This window comes from Tamandua tetradactyla, chromosome 12, assembly GCF_023851605.1.
Source record: "Tamandua tetradactyla isolate mTamTet1 chromosome 12, mTamTet1.pri, whole genome shotgun sequence".
NCBI lineage: Eukaryota > Metazoa > Chordata > Mammalia > Pilosa > Myrmecophagidae > Tamandua > Tamandua tetradactyla.
Window position 1 is genome coordinate 22,284,492 of NC_135338.1, and position 20,004 is coordinate 22,304,495.

Genomic DNA, 20,004 nt, shown 5'->3' on the forward strand with positions numbered 1-20,004 from the left:
CTAAACCTTTGCTGTGACTTTGGACAGCATGGGCAGGGCTGTTAAAAATGGTGGTAGAATGATAATGTTTACAACTTCTGTAGAGACTTTTTTTTGGAACATCTCAGAAAGTTTTTCCTGGTGTTATGTCTGTGTTGAAGAAGAAGGAAACTAAATCCTTTTTTTCCCTCCCTTTTATGTTCCTTAGGGAAGACCTTAGAAAAAGGATTTGTGAGCAGAATTAGAACAAACAGCTTTTGTTCGCAACATAAAATGCAGCTGAGATGCTGGATGTTTGAAAAGACTAAAGAAGGGAAGAAAAGGAAGTCTATGGACATGTTGCATAACAGAAAGAGAAACTGAAATAAAATGTGTCCCAGGAAGAATTAGGGCTGGGAGGATTGAATGGCAAGAATTATTCCAAATTAAGTAGGAAAACATTTAAAATAAATAGACATGTTCTTTCTTTTTCATTTAAAAGTGTGTGTATGTGGTATGGTGGTGATGGAGTGCTTGAAATCAAAATTCTTACCTCCCTCAAGAGGTTTAAGAAATATATCTCATCTATTCGGTATAGGGCTTATCTATTCCTCTCTGCCTTGTTGGATCTAAGCATCCATTAAAGTCTGGTGGTCTGGTTTGGAGTGTGTCTATTGCTGAAAAAATACAGCGAGCCTTTCATGCTTCCATGCCATGAAGAGGCAGAAATCCTGGATCTAAAATAGTGCTATCATATGAATGAGTGAGCTAGTTAGAAATACCTGAATGACATTGTGGAATTGTGGGAGTCATTATAGGTCTTTGAAAGAAGAGCTAATTTCACTTTTAACATGAATTAATATGGCTGTTATTTCCTCTGATGTAGATTTGACCATGTGGAGGTAGGGAGAATAGAATGTCATGTTCTTTCACTGAAGCCATGCCGTGAGCAACTCTATCCAAATAGAATGTCAGAGTTCTCAGTTGGAGACCCAGGAGGACTGACCATGTGCCAAGAGTGAGGACAGGAGGTGATTACAGCTTGATAGGCAAAGAGAGCAACCCATCCAAGAAGTTCAGTGAACCTTATTTAGTCTCTTCCTTAAAGATTAACACCTTCCCCCTCTATTTCTGTCCTTCCAGAAGTGCGTACTGTGCTGCCTCAGTAGCTTCTCTGACCAACATCATCACTCCTGACCTTTTTGAGGGCACCGCTGAATGGATAGCAAGGTGAGAGAAGCTGGGATTTTTCCTGGCCCCTGTGACTGCAAGTGGTCAAGAGTTTACATCTAAAACTAAAATGAAAAAGGATTGGAAGGGAATATAAAATTACAAGAGATATTGTAAGGTCATGAATTTAAAAAGTAATTAAAAATTTTGTTTTCTAGGCTTTCTTTAATGTTGTACAGTTTTTTAGATTACCAAAGGTCAAAAACTTTGCTAAGGAGTGTTAGTGGGAGTCTAAATTGATTTAACCAGTTTGGAGAGCAATGTGGGAACATCTTAAAGATGCTGTTGCATATAGTCCATTAATTCACTCCTACAGAAACTCTCAACACACATGCAGCAAAGAAGTATAGGAATCATTGATAATAGCAAAAAGCTGGAAACAGGTTAAATGTCCATAAGCATGAGAATGAATATGTGAGTTGTGGTATCGTCACACTGGAATATATTGAGCAGTTAAAATGATTGAACTAGAGCTATGTGTACAATAGTGGTAAGTCTCAAAACCATAATGTTGAGTGAAAAAAAATTAAAGCATGGATATCCATACTTAAATTTAATTAAAATTTGAAAACATGCAGATAATTCTAAATTATGGGAAGAATCCTGTAGTAATAATATGAAAATATGCATTGGAAGGAGAAACACCAAATTCATGATAGTGGTTATTTCTGGGGAGAGAGCCAAAGAAATGAGATATGGGAGGAGTACACAGGAAGCTTCAACTGTATACTAATCATTCATTTATTTAAAGGATCTGAAGTGTACATAGCCAAATCAAAACTAGATGATAAATGGATGTATTTTTTTTATTTGCTATACTTTCCTGGATGCTTCAAATATTTCAAATATTTTTGCTATAGTAGACATAAAGATATTGTAGATACATATATACTATTATGGACTGATATCCCAAGCTAATATTGTTTGTTTTCATTTTTGTTTTTATCAAAGTAGTACTCATTCCTATATAAAAAATACCATTACCATCTTTTTTATTCATCGAACCATATGGTATACTGCAATCACATTTTTTTTTTATCTAACTTTTATTTTCCTGGAGTTAGTAATTAATTCTTTTATAAAATGTGTGTATCATAAATTCATCTCCAAATTCTCTGTAAGACCTAAAAATTATTTTCAAAAAGTCAAACATTTCAGGTAGTCCAGCAATTCCCTTTTGTGTGTGTGAGTGTGAGTGTGTGTGTTATGAGTCATCCCTCCTGGAGCCCTCTGCTTTCCTGCTTCAGTCTGAACAGACTGATGCACAGCAGGCATCCAGGAGCTTCCTTTCAGTCTGAGATTTGCTTTACTTTGCTCCTTTGTTAGAGCCCCTGTCTTCCTTTTTTCTTGGTTTACTTGTTTTTGTTTTTTTTTTTTTGCCTTTTTTCCAGTACTTTTATCCAGAAAAATCTGTCACCAACAAAATAGCTCAGTATCACTTAACCTCTTTTTTTTTTATTAATTAAAAAAAATTAACACAACATTTAGAAATCATTCCATTCTACATATGCAATCAGTAATTCTTAATATCATCACATAGATGTATGATCATCATTTCTTAGTACATTTGCATCGATTTAGAAAAAGAAATAGCAAGACAACAGAAAAAGAAATAAAATGATAATATAGAGAAAAAATAAAAATAAATACAAAAAATATATATATAAAAAAACAGAACAAACAAACAAACAAAAAAACTATAGCTCAGATGCAGCTTCATTCAGTGTTTTAACATAATTACATTGCAATTAGGTAGTATTGTGCTTTCTATTTTTGAGTTTTTGTATCTAGTCCTGTTGCACAGTCTGTATCCCTTCAGTTCCAATTACCCATTATCTTACCCTGTTTCTAACTCCTGCTGGACTCTGTTACCAATGACATATTCCAGGTTTATTCTCGAATGTCGGTTCACATCAGTGGACCATACAGTATTTGTCCTTTAGTTTTTGGCTAGACTCACTCAGCATAATGTTCTCTAGGTCCATCCATGTTATTACATGCTTCATAAGTTTATCCTGTCTTAAAACTGCATAATATTCCATCATATGTATATACCACAGTTTGTTTAGCCACTCGTCTGTTGATGGACATTTTGGCTGTTTCCATCTCGTTGCAATTGTAAATAACGCTGCTATAAACATTGGTGTGCAAATGTCCGTTTGTGTCTTTGCCCTTAAGTCCTTTGAGTAGATACCCAGCAATGGTATTGCTGGGTCGTATGGCAATTCTATATTCAGCTTTTTGAGGAACCGCCAAACTGCCTTCCACAGTGGTTGCACCATTTGACATTCCCACCAACAGTGGATAAGTGTGCCTCTTTCTCCGCATCCTCTCCAGCACTTGTCACTTTCTGTTTTGTTGATAATGGCCATTCTGGTGGGTGTGAGATGATATCTCATTGTGGTTTTGATTTGCATTTCTCTAATGGCCAGGGACATTGAGCATCTCTTCATGTGCCTTTTGGCCATTTGTATTTCCTCTTCTGAGAGGTGTCTGTTCAAGTCTTTTTCCCATTTTGTAATTGGATTGGCTGTCTTTTTGTTGTTGTTGAGTTGAACAATCTCTTTATAAATTCTGGATACTAGACCTTTATCTGATATGTCATTTCCAAATATTGTCTCCCATTGTGTAGGCTGTCTTTCTACTTTCTTGATGAAGTTCTTTGATGCACAAAAGTGTTTAATTTTGAGGAGCTCCCATTTATTTATTTCCTTCTTCAGTGCTCTTGCTTTAGGTTTAAGGTCCATAAAACCACCTCTAATTGTAAGTTTCATAAGATATCTCCCTACATTTTCCTCTAACTGTTTTATGGTCTTAGACCTAATGTTTAGATCTTTGATCAATTTTGAGTTAACTTTTGTATAGGGTGTGAGATACGGGTCTTCTTTCATTCTTTTGCATATGGATATCCAGTTCTCTAGGCACCATTTATTGAAGAGACTGTTCTGTCCCAGGTGAGTTGGCTTGACTGCCTTATCAAAGATCAAATGTCCATAGATGAGAGGGTCTATATCTGAGCACTCTGTTCGATTCCATTGGTCGATATATCTATCTTTATGCCAATACCATGCTGTTTTGACCACTGTGGCTTCACAATATACCTTAAAGTCAGGCAGCGCGAGACCTCTAGTTTAGTTTTTTTTCCTCAACATGTTTTTAGAATTCGGGGCACCCTGCCCTTCCAGATAAATTTGTTTATTGGTTTTTCTATTTCTGAAAAATAAATTGTTGGGATTTTGATTGGTATTGCATTGAATCTGTAGATCAATTTAGGTAGGATTGACATCTTAACTATATTTAGTCTTCCAATCCATGAACACGGTACGCCCTTCCATCTATTTAGGTCTTCTGTGATTTCTTTTAGCAGTTTTTTTGTAGTTTTCTTTATATAGGTTTTTTGTCTCTTTAGTTAAATTTAGTCCTAGGTATTTTATTCTTTTAGTTGCAATTGTAAATGGGATTCGTTTCTTGATTTCCCCCTCAGCTTGTTCATTACTAGTGTATAGAAATGATACAGATTTTTGAATGTTGATCTTGTAACCTGCTACATTGCTGTGCTCATTTATTAGCTCTAGTAGTTTTGTTGTGGATTTTTCCGGGTTTTCGACGTATAGTATCATATCATCTGCAAACAGTGATAGTTTTACTTCTTCCTTTCCAATTTTGATGCCTTGTATTTCTTTTTCTTGTCTAATTGCTCTGGCAAGAACCTCCAACACAATTTTGAATAATAGTGGTGATAATGTACATCCTTGTCTTGTTCCTGATCTTAGGGGGAAAGTTTTCAATTTTTCCCCATTGAGGGTGATATTAGCTGTGGATTTTTCATATATTCCCTCTATCATTTTAAGGAAGTTCCCTTGTATTCCTATCTTTTGAAGTGTTTTCAACAGGAAAGGATGTTGAATCTTGTCAAATGCCTTCTCTGCATCAATTGAGATGATCATGTGATTTTTCTGCTTTGATTTGTTGATATGGTGTATTACATTAATTGATTTTCTTATATTGAACCATCCTTGCATACCAGGGATGAATCCTACTTGGTCATGATGTATAATTCTTTTAATGTGTTGTTGGATACGATTTGCTAGAATTTTATTGAGGATTTTTGCATCTATGTTCATTAGAGAGATTGGTCTGTAGTTTTCTTTTTTTTGTAATATCTTTGCCTGGTTTTTGTATGAGGGTGATGTTGGCTTCATAGAATGAATTAGGTAGTTTTCCCTCCACTTCAATTTTTTTGAAGAGTTTGAGGAGAGTTGGTACTAATTCTTTCTGGAATGTTTGATAGAATTCACATGTGAAACCGTCTGGTCCTGGACTTTTCTTTTTAGGAAGCTTTTGAATGACTGATTCAATTTCTTTACTTGTGATTGGTTTGTTGAGGTCATCTATTTCTTCTTGAGTCAAAGTTGGTTGTTCATGTCTTTCCTGGAACCTGTCCATTTCATCTAAATTGTTGTATTTGTTAGCGTAAAGTTGTGCATAGTATCCTGTTATTACCTCCTTTATTTCTGTGAGGTCAGTAGTTATGTCTCCTCTTCCATTTCTGATCTTATTTATTTGCATCCTCTCTCTTCTTCTTTTTGTCAGTCTTGCTAAGGGCCCATCAATCTTATTGATTTTCTCGTAGAACCAACTTCTGGTCTTATTGATTTTCTCTATTGTTTTCAATTTCATTTATTTCTGCTCTAATCTTTGTTATTTCTTTCCTTTTGCTTGCTTTGGGGTTAGTTTGCTGTTCTTTCTCCAGTTCTTCCAAGTGGACAGTTAATTCCTGCATTTTTGCCTTTTCTTCTTTTCTGATATAGGCATTTAGGGCAATAAATTTCCCTCTTAGCACTGCCTTTACTGAGTCCCATAAGTTTTGATATGTTGTGTTTTCGTTTTCATTCGCCTTGAGGTATTTACTAATTTCTCTTGCAATTTCTTCTTTGACCCACTCGTTGTTTAAGAGTGTGTTGTTGACCCTCCACGTATTTGTGAATTTTCTGGCACTCCGCCTATTATTGATTTCCAACTTTATTCCTTTATGATCCGAGAAAGTGTTGTGTATGATTTCAATCTTTTTAAATTTGTTAAGACTTGCTTTGTGACCCAGCATATGGTCTATCTTTGAGAATGATCCATGAGCACTTGAGAAAAAGATGTATCCTGCTGTTGTGGGGTGTAATGTCCTATAAATGTCTGTTAAGTCTAGCTCATTTATTGTAATATTCAAATTCTCTGTTTCTTTATTGATCCTCTGTCTAGATGTTCTGTCCGTTGATGAGAGTGGCGAATTGAAGTCTCCAACTATTATGGTAGATGTGTCTATTTCCCTTTTCAGTGATTGCGTATTTTGGGGCATTCTGATTCGGTGCATAAATATTTATGATTGTTATGTCTTCTTGTTTAATTGTTCCTTTTATTAGTAGATAGTATCCTTCTTTGTCTCTTTTAACTGTTTTACATTTGAAGTCTAATTTGTTGGATATTAGTGTAGCTACTCCTGCTCTTTTCTGGTTGTTATTTGCATGAAATATCTTTTCCCAACCTTTCACTTTCAACCTATGTTTATCTTTGTGTCTAAGATGTGTTTCCTTTAGACAGCATATAGAAGGATCCTGTTTTTTAATCCATTCTGCCAGTCTATGTCTGGGGAATTCAGTCCATTAACATTTAGTGTTATTACTGTTGGTAATACTTTCCTGTACCATTTTGCCTTTTGTATTACATATATCATATCTGATTTTCCTTCTTTCTACACTCTTCTCCATACCTCTCTCTTCTGTCTTTTCGTATCTGACTCTAGTGCTCCCTTTAGTATTTCTTGCAGAGCTGGTCTCTTGGTCACAAATTCTCTCAGTGACTTTTTGTCTGAAAATGTTTTAATTTCTCCCTCATTTTTGAAGGACAGTTTTGCTGGATATAGAATTCTTGGTTGGCAGTTTTTCTCTTTTAGTAATTTAAATATATCATCCCACTGTCTTCTAGCTTCCATGGTTTCTGCTGAGAAATTTATGTATAGTCTTATTGGGTTTCCGTTGTATGTGATGGATTGTTTTTCTCTTGCTGCTTTCAAGATCCTCTCTTTCTCTTTGACCTCTGACATTCTAACTAGTAAGTGTCTTGGAGAACGCCTATTTGGATCTATTCTCTTTGGGGTGTGCTGCACTTCTTGGACCTGTAATTTTAGGTCTTTCATAAGAGTTGGGAAATTTTCAGTGATAATTTCTCCCATTAGTTTTTCTCCTCCTTTTCCCTTCTCTTTTCCTTCTGGGACACCCACAACACGTATATTTGTGCGCTTCATATTATCATTCAATTCCCTGAGCCCCTGCTCAAATTTTTCCATTCATTTCCCTATGGTTTCTGTTTCTTTTTGGATTTCAGATGTTCCATCCTCCAGTTCACTAATTCTAGCCTCTGTTTCTTTAAATCTACCATTGTAGGTTTCCATTGTTTTTTTCATCTCTTCTACTGTGTCTTTCATTCCCATAAGGTCTGTGATTTGTTTTTTCAGACTTTCCATTTCTTCTTTTTGTTGATCCCATGCCTTCTTCATGTCCTCCCTCAATTTATTGATTTGGTTTTTGAAGAGGTTTTCCATTTCTGTTCGTATATTCAGCATTAGTTGTCTCAGCTCCTGTATCTCATTTGAACTATTGATTTGTTCCTTTGACTGGGCCATATCTTCAATTTTCCTGGTGTGATTTGTTATTTTTTGCTGGCGTCTGGGCATTTAATCAGATTTCCCCGGGTGTGGGACCCAGCAGGTTGAAAGACTTTCCTGTGAAGTCTCTGGGCTCTGTTTTTCTTATCCTGCCCAGTATGTGGTGCTTGTCTGTCTGCAGGTCCCACCAGCAAAAGATGTTGTGGCTCCTTTAACTTTGGAAGACTCTCGCTGCTGGGTGTGTGGTGGAAACAGAGGAAAGGTTGTAGGTTGGTTTTAATGGCTTCAAATTGTGAAGTCCTGGGATCTGAATTCCTTGAGAGAGGGATTCCACCTGAGTTGCTTTTCACCCCTCCTGTGGGGAAGGTTCAGGTGGTAGAGAGCCCTGAAAGCAGCCTGTTTCTGCGTTTGGGGCAGTTGCAACCTGTGTAATCCCAGCGCTGGGCCCACAGGCAACAAAGCCTCCGTAGAAACAGCCGCAGAAGGCTCTGTTTCGCCCCCTTTCCTCTTTTTCAGTTAGCCCAATAGGCGACTTCCACCTTGATCCGTTTCGCCTGAGCTGAGGGCCTATTTTTAGTAGTCAGAAGTTGTTCATTAATGCCACTATTGGTGTTAGGTTGGGCTCAGTCTCTACTACTGTTGAAGACTCTTTCCTTTCCCTCCGGGAAGTCGTCTGTGGGGGAGGGATGTCGGCCACTGCGGCTTGGGGAACCACTGTTCCAAGGCTCCCAGCCGGCCCGGGAAGCTGTGTGTGGGAGGGCCGCCGCGGCTTGGGGAACCGCCGCTCCGAGGCTCCCAGCTGGCCCGGGTAGCCGCGTGTGGGGGAGGGGCACCGGCCACCGCAGCTTGGGGAACCGCAGATCTGAAGCCCCCAGCCGGCCCGGGAAGGAGGGATGGAGGGGCTCCAGCCGCCGCGGCCCAGGGAAGTGCACGCCTCTCGGGGACCTCACCACAGCGGAGTCTCTTAACCGTTCCAGAATGGGGTACACTGTGTGTCTGGTCTCTGTCGTGGCTCCGGGAGCTGTTCTGTACTGTTTCTAGTTCTTTATTAGTTGTTCTGGAGGAGGAACTAAGAACCGCGCGCCTTTCTAAGCTGCCATCTTCTGCGGAAGTCCGCTTAACCTCTTTGAGCTTCGATTTCAGGATCAGTAAAATAAAGCAGATGATTGCTTGAGGAACCTCAAAGTCTTTGAAACTGTAATTCCAAGGCTTTCCAAGACTTTTTTGAGGAAAGGCTGCTGGCATCCAGGGTTCCTCTGTTACATGGAAAGGCACATGGTGACATCTGTTTGTCCTTCTCTCCTGGGTTCTGCTTTCAATGGCTTTCTCTCTGAGCTTCTGCGGGCAGTTTTCTCTCGGTTTACTTGTTTTAATGGAGCACTTGTTCCAATAGACCCCCAAAAAGGACACCTAGGAGATACATTTTTAAGATCTGGCATATGAGTTCATTCTACTTTCATTCCTGATTGATAGTTTATTTGGTTAGAGATTTCTGAGTTGGATATTGTATAGACTTATTCCTTCAGAATTTTGCAAGCATTGCTCCATTATCTTCTAGCTTCCAGTGTCATTATTAATAAAAGTAATAGTAAAGGCCAACGTTTATTGAGCATTTATTATGTAATGCCCAATAGTAAGGTAGCTATAGTTTAGAGATTGAGAGTACAGGCTTTCAAGATATATTGCCTGGATTTGGTTCCTCAGCTGAGATTTTCCCATCTTTTTAATCTATTTTATTTTATTTTACTTTTGTGTGCTGTGCAATGGGGGTCAGGCTTCATTCTTTTACCGTGTGAGTGTCCAGTTATTGCAGCACCATTGTCGTCTTTTTTATTCACAGCAAGTGTATATTACCTTACTGAGATAAATATATAGTTATAATAGCTGTTTAAAATACTAGCCAGACATCTGGTCATCTTGGTTTTGTCACGTATTGAATTCTTTTCCCTTGAGACTGGGTCACATTTTCCTGCCTTTTCCTATATCAAATAATTTTGAATTGTGTCATGGACATTATAATGGTTCATTGTTGAGACTAAATTCTGTTACATTATTCCAAAGAGTAGCAGGCAATCAACATGGTTAGACTCAAACTACAAACTGTCCCATCTGCAGTGGGCAGCAGTTCAGATCTCAGGTCAGTCCTTGGTTAGAAGCTGCTTTCAGTTTGCCAAATGTATGTGTGATTTAAACACAGAATTTGGGGGTTTCTTTTTCTGGCTTTACCCTTTCTGTGGTTCCTCCTCACTCTCTGGCAGCCTGGTTCTTCCTGTTAGAAAGATGATGGGCTTTCTATTCGAGTTTTATCTTCCTTCCCCCATCTCTGAGCTGCTGTTGCCCTACTGGCTTGGTGGCTGTGGCTGTCCTTAGACAGACTGGCAGCAAAAAAGGGTTGGGGAGGGGAAGGCCTAACCTCTGGCTCTTGTTTGCTCCAAGTTTCAAATCCCCATAAAGTGTACCTTCTTGTTTTTCAGTTTTCTAAGCTGTCAGGAATTCATTGTTTATATTTTGTCCAGAGTTTATAGAGGTTGTTTGTGGGAGGATTGATTTGATAGGCATTTATACTGGATGTGAAGCTTTGTCTGGGTTTGAATCCCAGTTTTACCACTTACTAGCTGTATGCCTTGGGCAAGTTATTTAACCACTCTATATCATAGTTTCCTTATATGTCAGATGGTAGGATATTGAATTTAATAATTAAGTCGATATACAGATAACCACTGCACTAGACTGCCTTTAAATGCTGTTGTGAGCCCCAATCTTTTATGTTTTCTTTCGTTTCTCTCTTTTTTTTTTGCATCCCCACCGCACCTTCATCTCTGGAAGCTTTTGGAATATTTATTCTTGCTGTTTGAAAATTTCATGATAATGTGCCTTGATATGTATCTTTTTTTTTTTTTTTTTTCATTCATTCTGCTGGGCACTCGGCAGGCCTTTTCAGTCTGGAAGTGCATATACTTTAGTTCCAAGAAACTTCATTATATTATTTCTTTGATAATTTCTTCCCTACTTTTTTTTGTGTGTGTTCCCTCTTTTTGTAACATCCTCTTATTAGGGTATTGTCTTCTTGATTGATCTTCTAAATTTTAAAATCTTTTTTAGCCTGTTTCCGTTCTCCTAATCTTTTTTACTTGTACTTTGTATTCATTTCCTAGGGCTGCTGTAACAAATGACCACAAACTTGGTAGTTATGACAACAGAAATTTATTCTCTCATGGTTCTGGGGGCCAGAAGTCCAAACTTAAGGTGTTGGCAGGGCTACACCTCCTCAAAAGACTCTAGGAAGAATCCTCCCTTGCCTCTTCCTGCTTTTTGTGGCTCTTGGTGTTTCTTGACTTGTGGCAGCATAACTCCATTCTGTGCCTCTGTATTCATACATATGCCTGTGTGTCCTTTTCTGTCTCTTATAAGGACTCTCTAATTGGATTTAGGGCCCATCCTAATCTAGTGTAAGCTCATCTCAATCCTTACTTTAGTTATAACCATACAGACCCCATTTCCAAATGTGGTCAATGAGTTCTGAGGTTCTGGATGGGCATAAGTTTGGAGTGGGGGGGGGGGGTGTTTCATCATTCAACCCACTACATGCTTTCTGAGACATATCCTTATCTTTTTTATTTTAACTTTTGTTTTTATTATGAAATATAACATATATACAAAAAAGCAATAAATTTCCAAGCACATTTTAACAAGTAGTTACAGAATAGATTTTAAAGTTTGGTATGGGTTATAGTTCCACAATTTTTTCATTTTTTTCTTCTAACTGCTCTAACACACTGGAGACCAAAAGAAATATCAGTATAATGATACAGCAGTGTTATTCATTTGTTAAATCCTATCTTCTCTGTTACACTCCTCCTTCTCTTTGAATAATATATATTCATAAAATTTGTGAATTCTGAATTACTTTAATCCTGACTTGATCGGCTTCATTCATATCTCTAAATACCAGGCTATACATATATAAAACAGACCTTCAAAATCCAGAAATAACGATTACCACTCTGGACTAAATGTGACTGCTATAAGAGCTTACAATCTAGGGCCCAGTTTTCTTATAAGTATTTTCTATGTCAGATCATACAATATTTGCTCTTTTGTTTCTGGCTTATTTTGCCTCACCAAATGTCCCACACGTTCATTCACATTATTGCCTGCCTCACAACTTCATGCCTTTTTTGTAGCAACACTGTTCAAACATATGTTTACACCATTGTTCGCCAACCTACTTCTCAGTCAGTGCATCTTTTAGCCACCTCTATCTACTGGGCCTCATCTGTAATGTCCAAAGTCAACAATCCATCAACACTTTCAATTTTAGATAATTTCATTGTTTCCAAGAGAATGATAGCCAATAAACACACCTTCACCAAATAGAAAATCCAAACCTCCCCCTAACTCTTGTTCCCTTATTTTTTATCTTCTAGTTTTTCCATTGAGTTTTTATGTCTGCAGTCATATTTTTAATTTTCCAGAGCTCATTTTTTATCTGCTGAATGCTTCAAATTTATTTAGTCTCCTGTTCTTATTTCATGGGTATCTTATCCTTGCAAAATTTTTATTACACATATGTTATCTAAGAATAAAGTAGCTTTTATAAGTTATCTTCTGCTCCCTGCATTGTTTCCTCCAGTTTCTTTTTTTCCCCCAGTTTCTTTTTGTTTCAGCCTCTCCCTCTCTTTCTCTCTCTGAGAAGTTTGTTCAAAACTGGGGGGGGTTCAACAGCTGTCTGTTCATAATCACAAGTGAAATTCTGGTAAGAAGAATAAAGTACAGTGATGCTGATCCGGGCATTTTACTGGCAAATTCTCATATATTGATAACAGTTGGTTTTTTCCTTGGGCTTATCAGTTTGCTTAGAGAGGAATCTTCCAGATTCTTGCTTATGGTATAAAGGTAGTGGCTAGCTTTGTGAAATACTGTTGGGGAAAAGGGTTGGGAGTATTTGTGCTTAGATTATAGACTCTCACTTAATTCCCTTGTTCTCCCCCTGCTCTCAGTTGTGCTAGATATCCGGGAACTCAGATTCCCTTTACATCTCTGTCCGTCTCTTGGGTTTGAATCAGGTTTAACTGATTCTTACAGAATTTTTTTTTCCTTTTATAATTGCTGAGGTTTTGTGTGTGTGTTTAATTAGAGAAGTTTGTAGGTTTCTTTTATATGTTTGCAACCAGTCATCTTGGTTCAAATTCATCCCACTTTCTTTTTTTTTTTTTTTTTTTTTTTTTTTTTAAAGGAAAGACAGAGAGAAGGAAGGATAGAAGGAAGGAAGGAAGGAAGAAAGGGAAACATCTTTAAACATTTTCTTGTTTTATTGTATTCTGTTTCTCCGTTTTTGTTACATGGGCTGGGGCCGGGAATCGAACCGAGGTCCTCCGGCATAGCAGGCAAGCACTTTGCCCGCTGAGCCACCGCGGCCCGCCCCAAATTCATCCCACTTTCAGAGGTACCTGTATCTCCAGTCCCTTAGCCTTTACTTTAGCTGGCTGCCCACCTCTCCCCCAATACCCCATCCCATTCCCTGGGCTGGCTTAGGTTTCCCCATTCTGCTAAATCATTTACTTCTTTTTTTAAAAAATACTTTTATTGAGAAATATTCACACACATACATTTCATACAAAGTGTACAATCAGTGGCTAACAATATCATCATATAGTTGTGTATTCATTACCATGATCATTTTTAGAACATTTCCATCACTCCAGAAAAAGAAGCAAAAAGAAAAAGTCATACATACCACCCCAGCCCTCCTCTCACCAACCACTAGCATTTCCATCCACCCAATTTATTTTAGCCTTTGTCCCTCCTATTATTTATCAATTTTTTAATCCATATTTTTTTGCTCATCTATCCATTCCCTGGATAAAACGAGCATCAGACACAAGGTTGTCACAATCACAGTCACATTATAAATGTTATATCTTTATACAGTTGTCTTCAAGAATCAAGGCTATTAGAACACAGCTCAACAGGTTCAGATACTTCCCTCCACCCAGTCCAATACACCATAAACTAAAGAGGAATATTTATATAATGCATAAGAATAACCTCCAGGATAACCTCTCAACTCTGAAATCTCTTGGCCACTGAAATTTTATTTTGTCTCATTTCTTTCTTCCCCCTTTTGGTTAAGAAGATTTTCTCAATCACTTGTTGCCGGATCCTGGCTTATCCCTGGATTTCTGTACCACATTGCCAGAGAGATTTACACCCCTGGGAGTTGTGTACCATGTAATGAGGAAGGCAGTGAGTTCACCTGCTGAGTAGATGGATGAACTTCTGAGTTGTATCCTATGCTCCCATGCATGTAAAAACAGAGGGAGGAAAAGTGGAATATATGCGTGTGTGTGTGTGCGTATAGCGTCTGTGTGTGTGTATGTGTAGAGAAAGAAACTGAGACTCAGAAACTGGCAGTGTTCACTGCTAGTTAGAGGGACTAAATGGCTAGGACAGACAGGAAAATTACTTTTCTTGTCTTATAGTCTTTGGATTTTGTCAAAATTAATATTATTCTTTTCAAAATTTAAAGACAAGAATAGTTAAGAAAAAGAGAAATTGTAAGAAATTCCTTGCATATTCTTTACTCAAAAGGCCTTTCAAATTTGAGCTATTCCTGTGCTCCAAATGCCATAATCTTGTACTGGAGAAAGAAGTCCAAGTGTCTGTACTTGGGCGAAGAGACAGATGTTGAAGAATCTATATGGGGAATGTTAGCCAGTTTTCTTTACTCTGCCCTCTGTACTCATGATCTCCCAGGGCCTGGGGCCTCTCCCAGAATGGCCTATGAGTTCAATACGCCAGGCCTTTAGGGAGCGGAACCTGGGAGACTGGACGATATTAGGCTTCCTTGCTTTTCCCCTGGAAGTCCTACCAACTTTTGGATTCAGTCTCACTCACCTGTGTACTTGCATCACAGCTGTGACTGTGAGGCAGTCACACCCATACGGAGTGTGATTGGGTACATACTTAGAGATCAGTGGAACTAAAGTTCTACATTGTTATATGAATATATACTTAAAAGGAGATGTCTTTATCTCACAGATAAAACTTGTTTCTTACAGACAAGCAAAGAGAAGAAAGGCTAAATCACTTAATAATGCCACCACCAAGAGATAACCACTGTTTTGGTGCATATCCTTCCAGAATGAAATCAGGCAGTGTATTACCCTTTTATAACATCTTTCATATTAAGCATATATCTGTACTATCTTTTCCAAAGATGTTATAGAAGTAAATAAATGACCATGTGGTGTTCTTTTCTACAGATGTATCATAAGTTATGTAACCATCCCCTTAGTGTTGAGCTTCTCAGTTGTTTCTATGTGTTACTATTACAAATGAGAATTTACTAAGCATTCTTTTTTTGCGTGCATGATCCAGGAATTGAACCTGGGTCTCCCACATGAAAGATGGGCATTCTAACCACTGAACTACCCGTGCACCCTTACTGAACATTCTTACAGTCAAAGCTTTGGGGTCATTCTTACTAATTTTGTAGGATTATTTCCTAGAATTGGTATATTGCTGTGTCAAAGATTATGCATGTTTTTATGACCAGAAGATATATTGTTGATATATAGTCTAACCCCAGATATTAATAGTAGTAGTAATAAATTAATAATTTGAATATATAGGAAAAAATTTTAAATAAAGTTTATTTTTGAATAGTTATAAAAATATATATTCATTATAGAAACTTTCTGAAAATAGAGGAAATAAAAATGAAAAATATCACCAATAGACCTGCACTCAAAGATAACCAGAATTAGCAATTATTTTTCAGGATTTATGTTTTATCCTGATAGTTATCATATTATATATATAATTTTACAACTTTTTACCAAAGAGTAATAATTTGAGGTAATATGTTTCTTATACATAATAGACTATTTCTAAGTTTCTGTTTTGTTTCAGATCAAAAGGTAACTCCAAAAGTTAGCATCTTTCATTTCAGAGTTGTAACTGCTTATGCTTTAATCTGAGTGAACTCGCTCTTTGGTACTTATGATGTCCTGGTCTTATGCGCATCCCTTCACCCTGTCCACTAGTTAGTTGACAGTGACTACTCAATCTGCTTTTTTCATTCTCTTCTAGGTGTCAGAATTGGGAAGGTGGGATTGGAGGGGTGCCAGGAATGGAAGCCCACGGTGGCTATACTTTCTGTGGCCTGGCTGCACTGGTAATCCTCAAGAAGGAACGTTCCTTAAACTTGAAGAGCTTATTAGTAAGTATCTTCTGAGCCATTATCCTCTCAAACCCCAGGTCGCTTGTGGGTCAGCGTACTCAGACATACAGGCCGTGGGGAGGGTTTGCCTGTGGGAAGGCTAACAGAGTTCTTGCCTTGAGCTCCCAAACTGTAAGTCTTGGAATGAGGTTTTAGATGTAATCGTTGAAGCCTTTAGCACCGATAGGAGAAAGTAAAGGGGGTGAACTTCTGCTCGCAGTCTCAGTTTCCTTTCTCCTTTCTATCTTCTTGCTCAGAACTTTCTTTATTGTGTGTCAGACCAGTTTCAGAGTCCTTTGAGTGCCTCAGACATCTGGTGTAAGCCAATGTAGCTTCCTCATACTTTCAAGAAGAGTATTAGTTTCAGTCTGCCTTATGGAATAAGAAGTTACCATGTACCTTAGAAAAATCTCCTAAGAAAAATGGTAACATGAAGAGCTTTGAAGCATTTTGAAGACGTGTTCTAATTGCACCATGTGATATTTAGTACCTACATTTAAATGGGTTTTCTAAGGAGAGATGAGTAATTGTACTGAGAAGGTGGCCCAAGCCATCATGTCTAGAATATTTTAAAATATTCATTGGTGGCCTATTGTGCAAACATCTCACCCCCACAGCCACTAAGGAGAAAGTGTCCCACCTTCCCAGAGACACAATTCCCAAAGCAGGCACACCCTGACCTTGATCTCAGAGCAAACCAATTAGACAGTACTTCCATTTATATTCAGATTCTTCCTGAGCTCACATGTCAGGGTTCCATCATGAGTTTCCAAGACAGTTTCTATTATAATCTGTAGAGATAGAACCAGTGGGGTTTTTTTTTTTTAGCATGGGCAGGCACCAGGAATCGAACCCAGGTCCTCTGGCATGGCAGGTAAGCATTCTTGCCTGCTGAGCCACCGTGGCCCGCCCACCAGTGGAGTTTTGTCCTCATCCTAAGAAAGCCTCCCCCAGCATGCTCTTCTCCCTTAAAGTGAATGTCCATGCCCACATGGCCAACTTGGTGTGCTGGAGTTCTTGGGCTTTTGAAATCTGATCACCAGTCAGGGATGAAACATAAAATTTCATTTTATAGGCAGAAATAATATAATTTGTGAATGCTTAAGTTATAATGAGAGTATTCTAGATTTGAATCCTGCCTGTATCACTTCTTAGTCATGTGACCTTGTCATGTAGGCGAATTGTCTAGAGAGTTTTAGCTTCAAGTTTTTTATTTCATAAGGTAACGATAACAATGCCTTATTCATTGACGATTAAATGAGAGAACATATATAAACAGCCAGTAATGTAGTTGGTACTCAATAAATGTTAGTGTCCCTCTCACCCAAATGTCCTCTCCATTTGTTCTGGGAAAACTAGGACCCATATCTGAAGGATATTATGAATTCAAGTAGCCAAGGAAAGCAGACAAACCAGTGGGCTCAAGGACTAGGAAAAAATAAATTACTTTGGCTTAAAAACAGCTAAGCTGTGGGGTATGTAAAAATAAAGAATGGAAACCCCCAACCCCACCCCATAATTCCTATTTTCTCTTTTTTTGGGTTATAATTAGCCTACCTTCATTAAATGCATCTTCCCTAAAGCACTGGTTCAATTAAGACAGATTGGGGATATATTAGTGCCTGAATTTGTGCTACAGTTTATTTATGCTACAATTTTAAGACTTGGGGATTGTGACAATGGTTGGTTGTTGCCTTGAATGAGGATATAATCTAAACTCTATAACTGTTTAACTTAAGAGAGAGCTGGACTTCCCTTCTAAAAATGGTCCCGAGAATGGCTACTTTTAGGAACTTAACCCAGTTAAGGATCTGGAGATGAGGAATGCCCCATTCTGTCCCCTTTCAATTCAGAAAGGCAGTTCTGTAAGTCAGCGGCTGGTGGCAAGAAATGCCTCGGAGGGTAAAGGTGGGAAATGGAAATATCATTATCTGCTCAGCCAGTTGGTTTTGCTCATTCCTAGAGGCCAAAACCATGACTATCTTGATCTTAAGAAGAGAGTGTGTTTAGAAAACTTGGAGATAAGTAAGGAATGGTGTTATCATGTATAGACCCACTGGGTGACATCAAGAGCCATTTAATAGCTTCAGAGTGAAAGATTTTCTTATATTGGTCAATCACCTTCCCTGGGGAAGCCGAGAGGCTGGGCTGGACAAAGCCATCATTTGGTTGCCATGACTAATGGCTTCTGTGCTCAGTCCTGCTAGAGACTTGCTAATAGATTTTGGGTGAATGTCCTTAGGTGTCGGGTAAAAGTGCAGAAACAGTGTGAGATCAGCTGATGAGATATAGCACAAGATTCATGTCTCTCTTTTTAATAGAATTCCCTGAGTAGGGAAAGTGATTAGAAATGAGTCATTGGTGGTCTTGCCTTTAAGTTTCCTAGTAAAGCCTTGTTGCTTATTAAGAGACTTTTGCATTCTCATTTCAAGATAACTTAGCCTCTCTATAGTCTGGGTACCAGCACCAATTTGGAGCCTGGGAAAAGGTGGTCAGTTATCCATTAGGCTCTTAGCAGAGATCACTGCTGGCTGCCTGAGAGGGTCAGTTTAAATGTTCCACGGTTACCTTTTGTGGTGATGAGAGAAAGGAAGACAAAGCCAAAGATCCCAAACTTGAATGCCAAGAAGCCTCAGGACACCTTGTCTTTTTGGATTTTGTGTCTCTTTTAAGCCTCCCACTTGCCTTTCCTGTCTCTGTCTCATTCTCAGCAATGGGTGACAAGCCGGCAGATGCGATTTGAAGGTGGATTTCAGGGCCGCTGCAACAAGCTGGTGGATGGCTGCTACTCCTTCTGGCAGGCAGGGCTTCTCCCTCTGCTCCACCGAGCACTGCACTCTCAAGGTGAGTTCAGAGGGCCCTTAGCAGGTTCTGGATGACTTCCCTAGTTAGCTAGCCAAGTAGGAAGCCAGAGCGCTTTTTTAGAGGGTTTGAAATGAGCTCCTGCCTGTCCGTCCTGGATCCCGAATGCCCTGTCTGGAGCCTCCTGCCTTGGGACATGCGTATTCAGAGTAGGATTTAGCCCCTGAGATTTGGGGGTTAGGGAGGCTTCCATCTGGCTGTGGCAGAATGAGCTCCCTTGAAATTGCTACAAGGTCAGTGCTGCCTCTGTGTTACCTGGAGGGGCCAGCCCCCTTCCCTCCTGGGTCCCACAGTGACTGCCACCTCAGCTGGGAGTGTAGCCACAGTTCCCAACCCAGAGCTCCCTGTTGGTCTTGTCAGTGCTGAAAACCATACCGTGTGCTGTCACAGCAGTGACAGGAAAAGTAAGTGTTTGAAGGGGTTGAGAAATAGAACCTGCTGAGAAAAGACCCAGCATGTCTAGCTGGCTGCACGGTTGTTGCCATTAGAAATGTTTTACTTGAAATTCATCTCACAATCCTAAGTGCAAGTTTGTCCCCCCACCACCACCACCATTGGAGTAGAGAAACTCAAGTTCATTTCTGTGGAATCTTGTATGGGTGTGGAAAACTTAAGTAGTGATATAGCAAGCTAAAATTCTGGGAACACTTCCTTATAATCTCTTGAAATCTCAGGCTGCCTGTGAAGTCCTGAATCATCTTTCCCATTTGTTTTGTTTGAAACAGGGTGTCTGAGTAAATCAATGGGAGAAGGGTAGTCACAGCTGCCCTGCTGGTTAGTGATCTGAGACTGTTTGGCCCAGAGGGAAGCTTTTCTTTGGTCTTAGAAGTTGAGTAATCAATTGCTCAAATATAGAAGCTGAGATGCTTTTCTACTACCCACTCTGCTCGCCAACCCCCTGCCCACCCACCCATATCCCTTTCTTCCTGTTTGGATGTTCTTTCTGAGCCCTTTTCTTTAGTTTCTTAATTTCATTTGGGTTGTTGAGTTGTGGCCACTTTTGCTACTGAATTGGAATAAATGGAGCCTCCATCCTCTTTTCCTTTCCTTCCCTGCTGGGTCTTCTTGAAATTCT

General features: G+C 38.9%; 1 protein-coding gene across 1 annotated transcript in view; it reads left to right on the forward strand.

Moving 5' to 3' along the window:
• Positions 1 to 20,004, forward strand: part of FNTB (farnesyltransferase, CAAX box, subunit beta) — a 92,827-nt gene that overhangs the window by 50,165 nt on the left and 22,658 nt on the right. Inside the window, exons 7-9 of the mRNA XM_077122722.1 lie at positions 1,102 to 1,188; positions 15,938 to 16,067; positions 18,779 to 18,911. Of these exons, the coding sequence (XP_076978837.1) occupies positions 1,102 to 1,188; positions 15,938 to 16,067; positions 18,779 to 18,911 (350 nt within the window). The remainder of the gene's footprint in view (positions 1 to 1,101; positions 1,189 to 15,937; positions 16,068 to 18,778; positions 18,912 to 20,004) is intronic.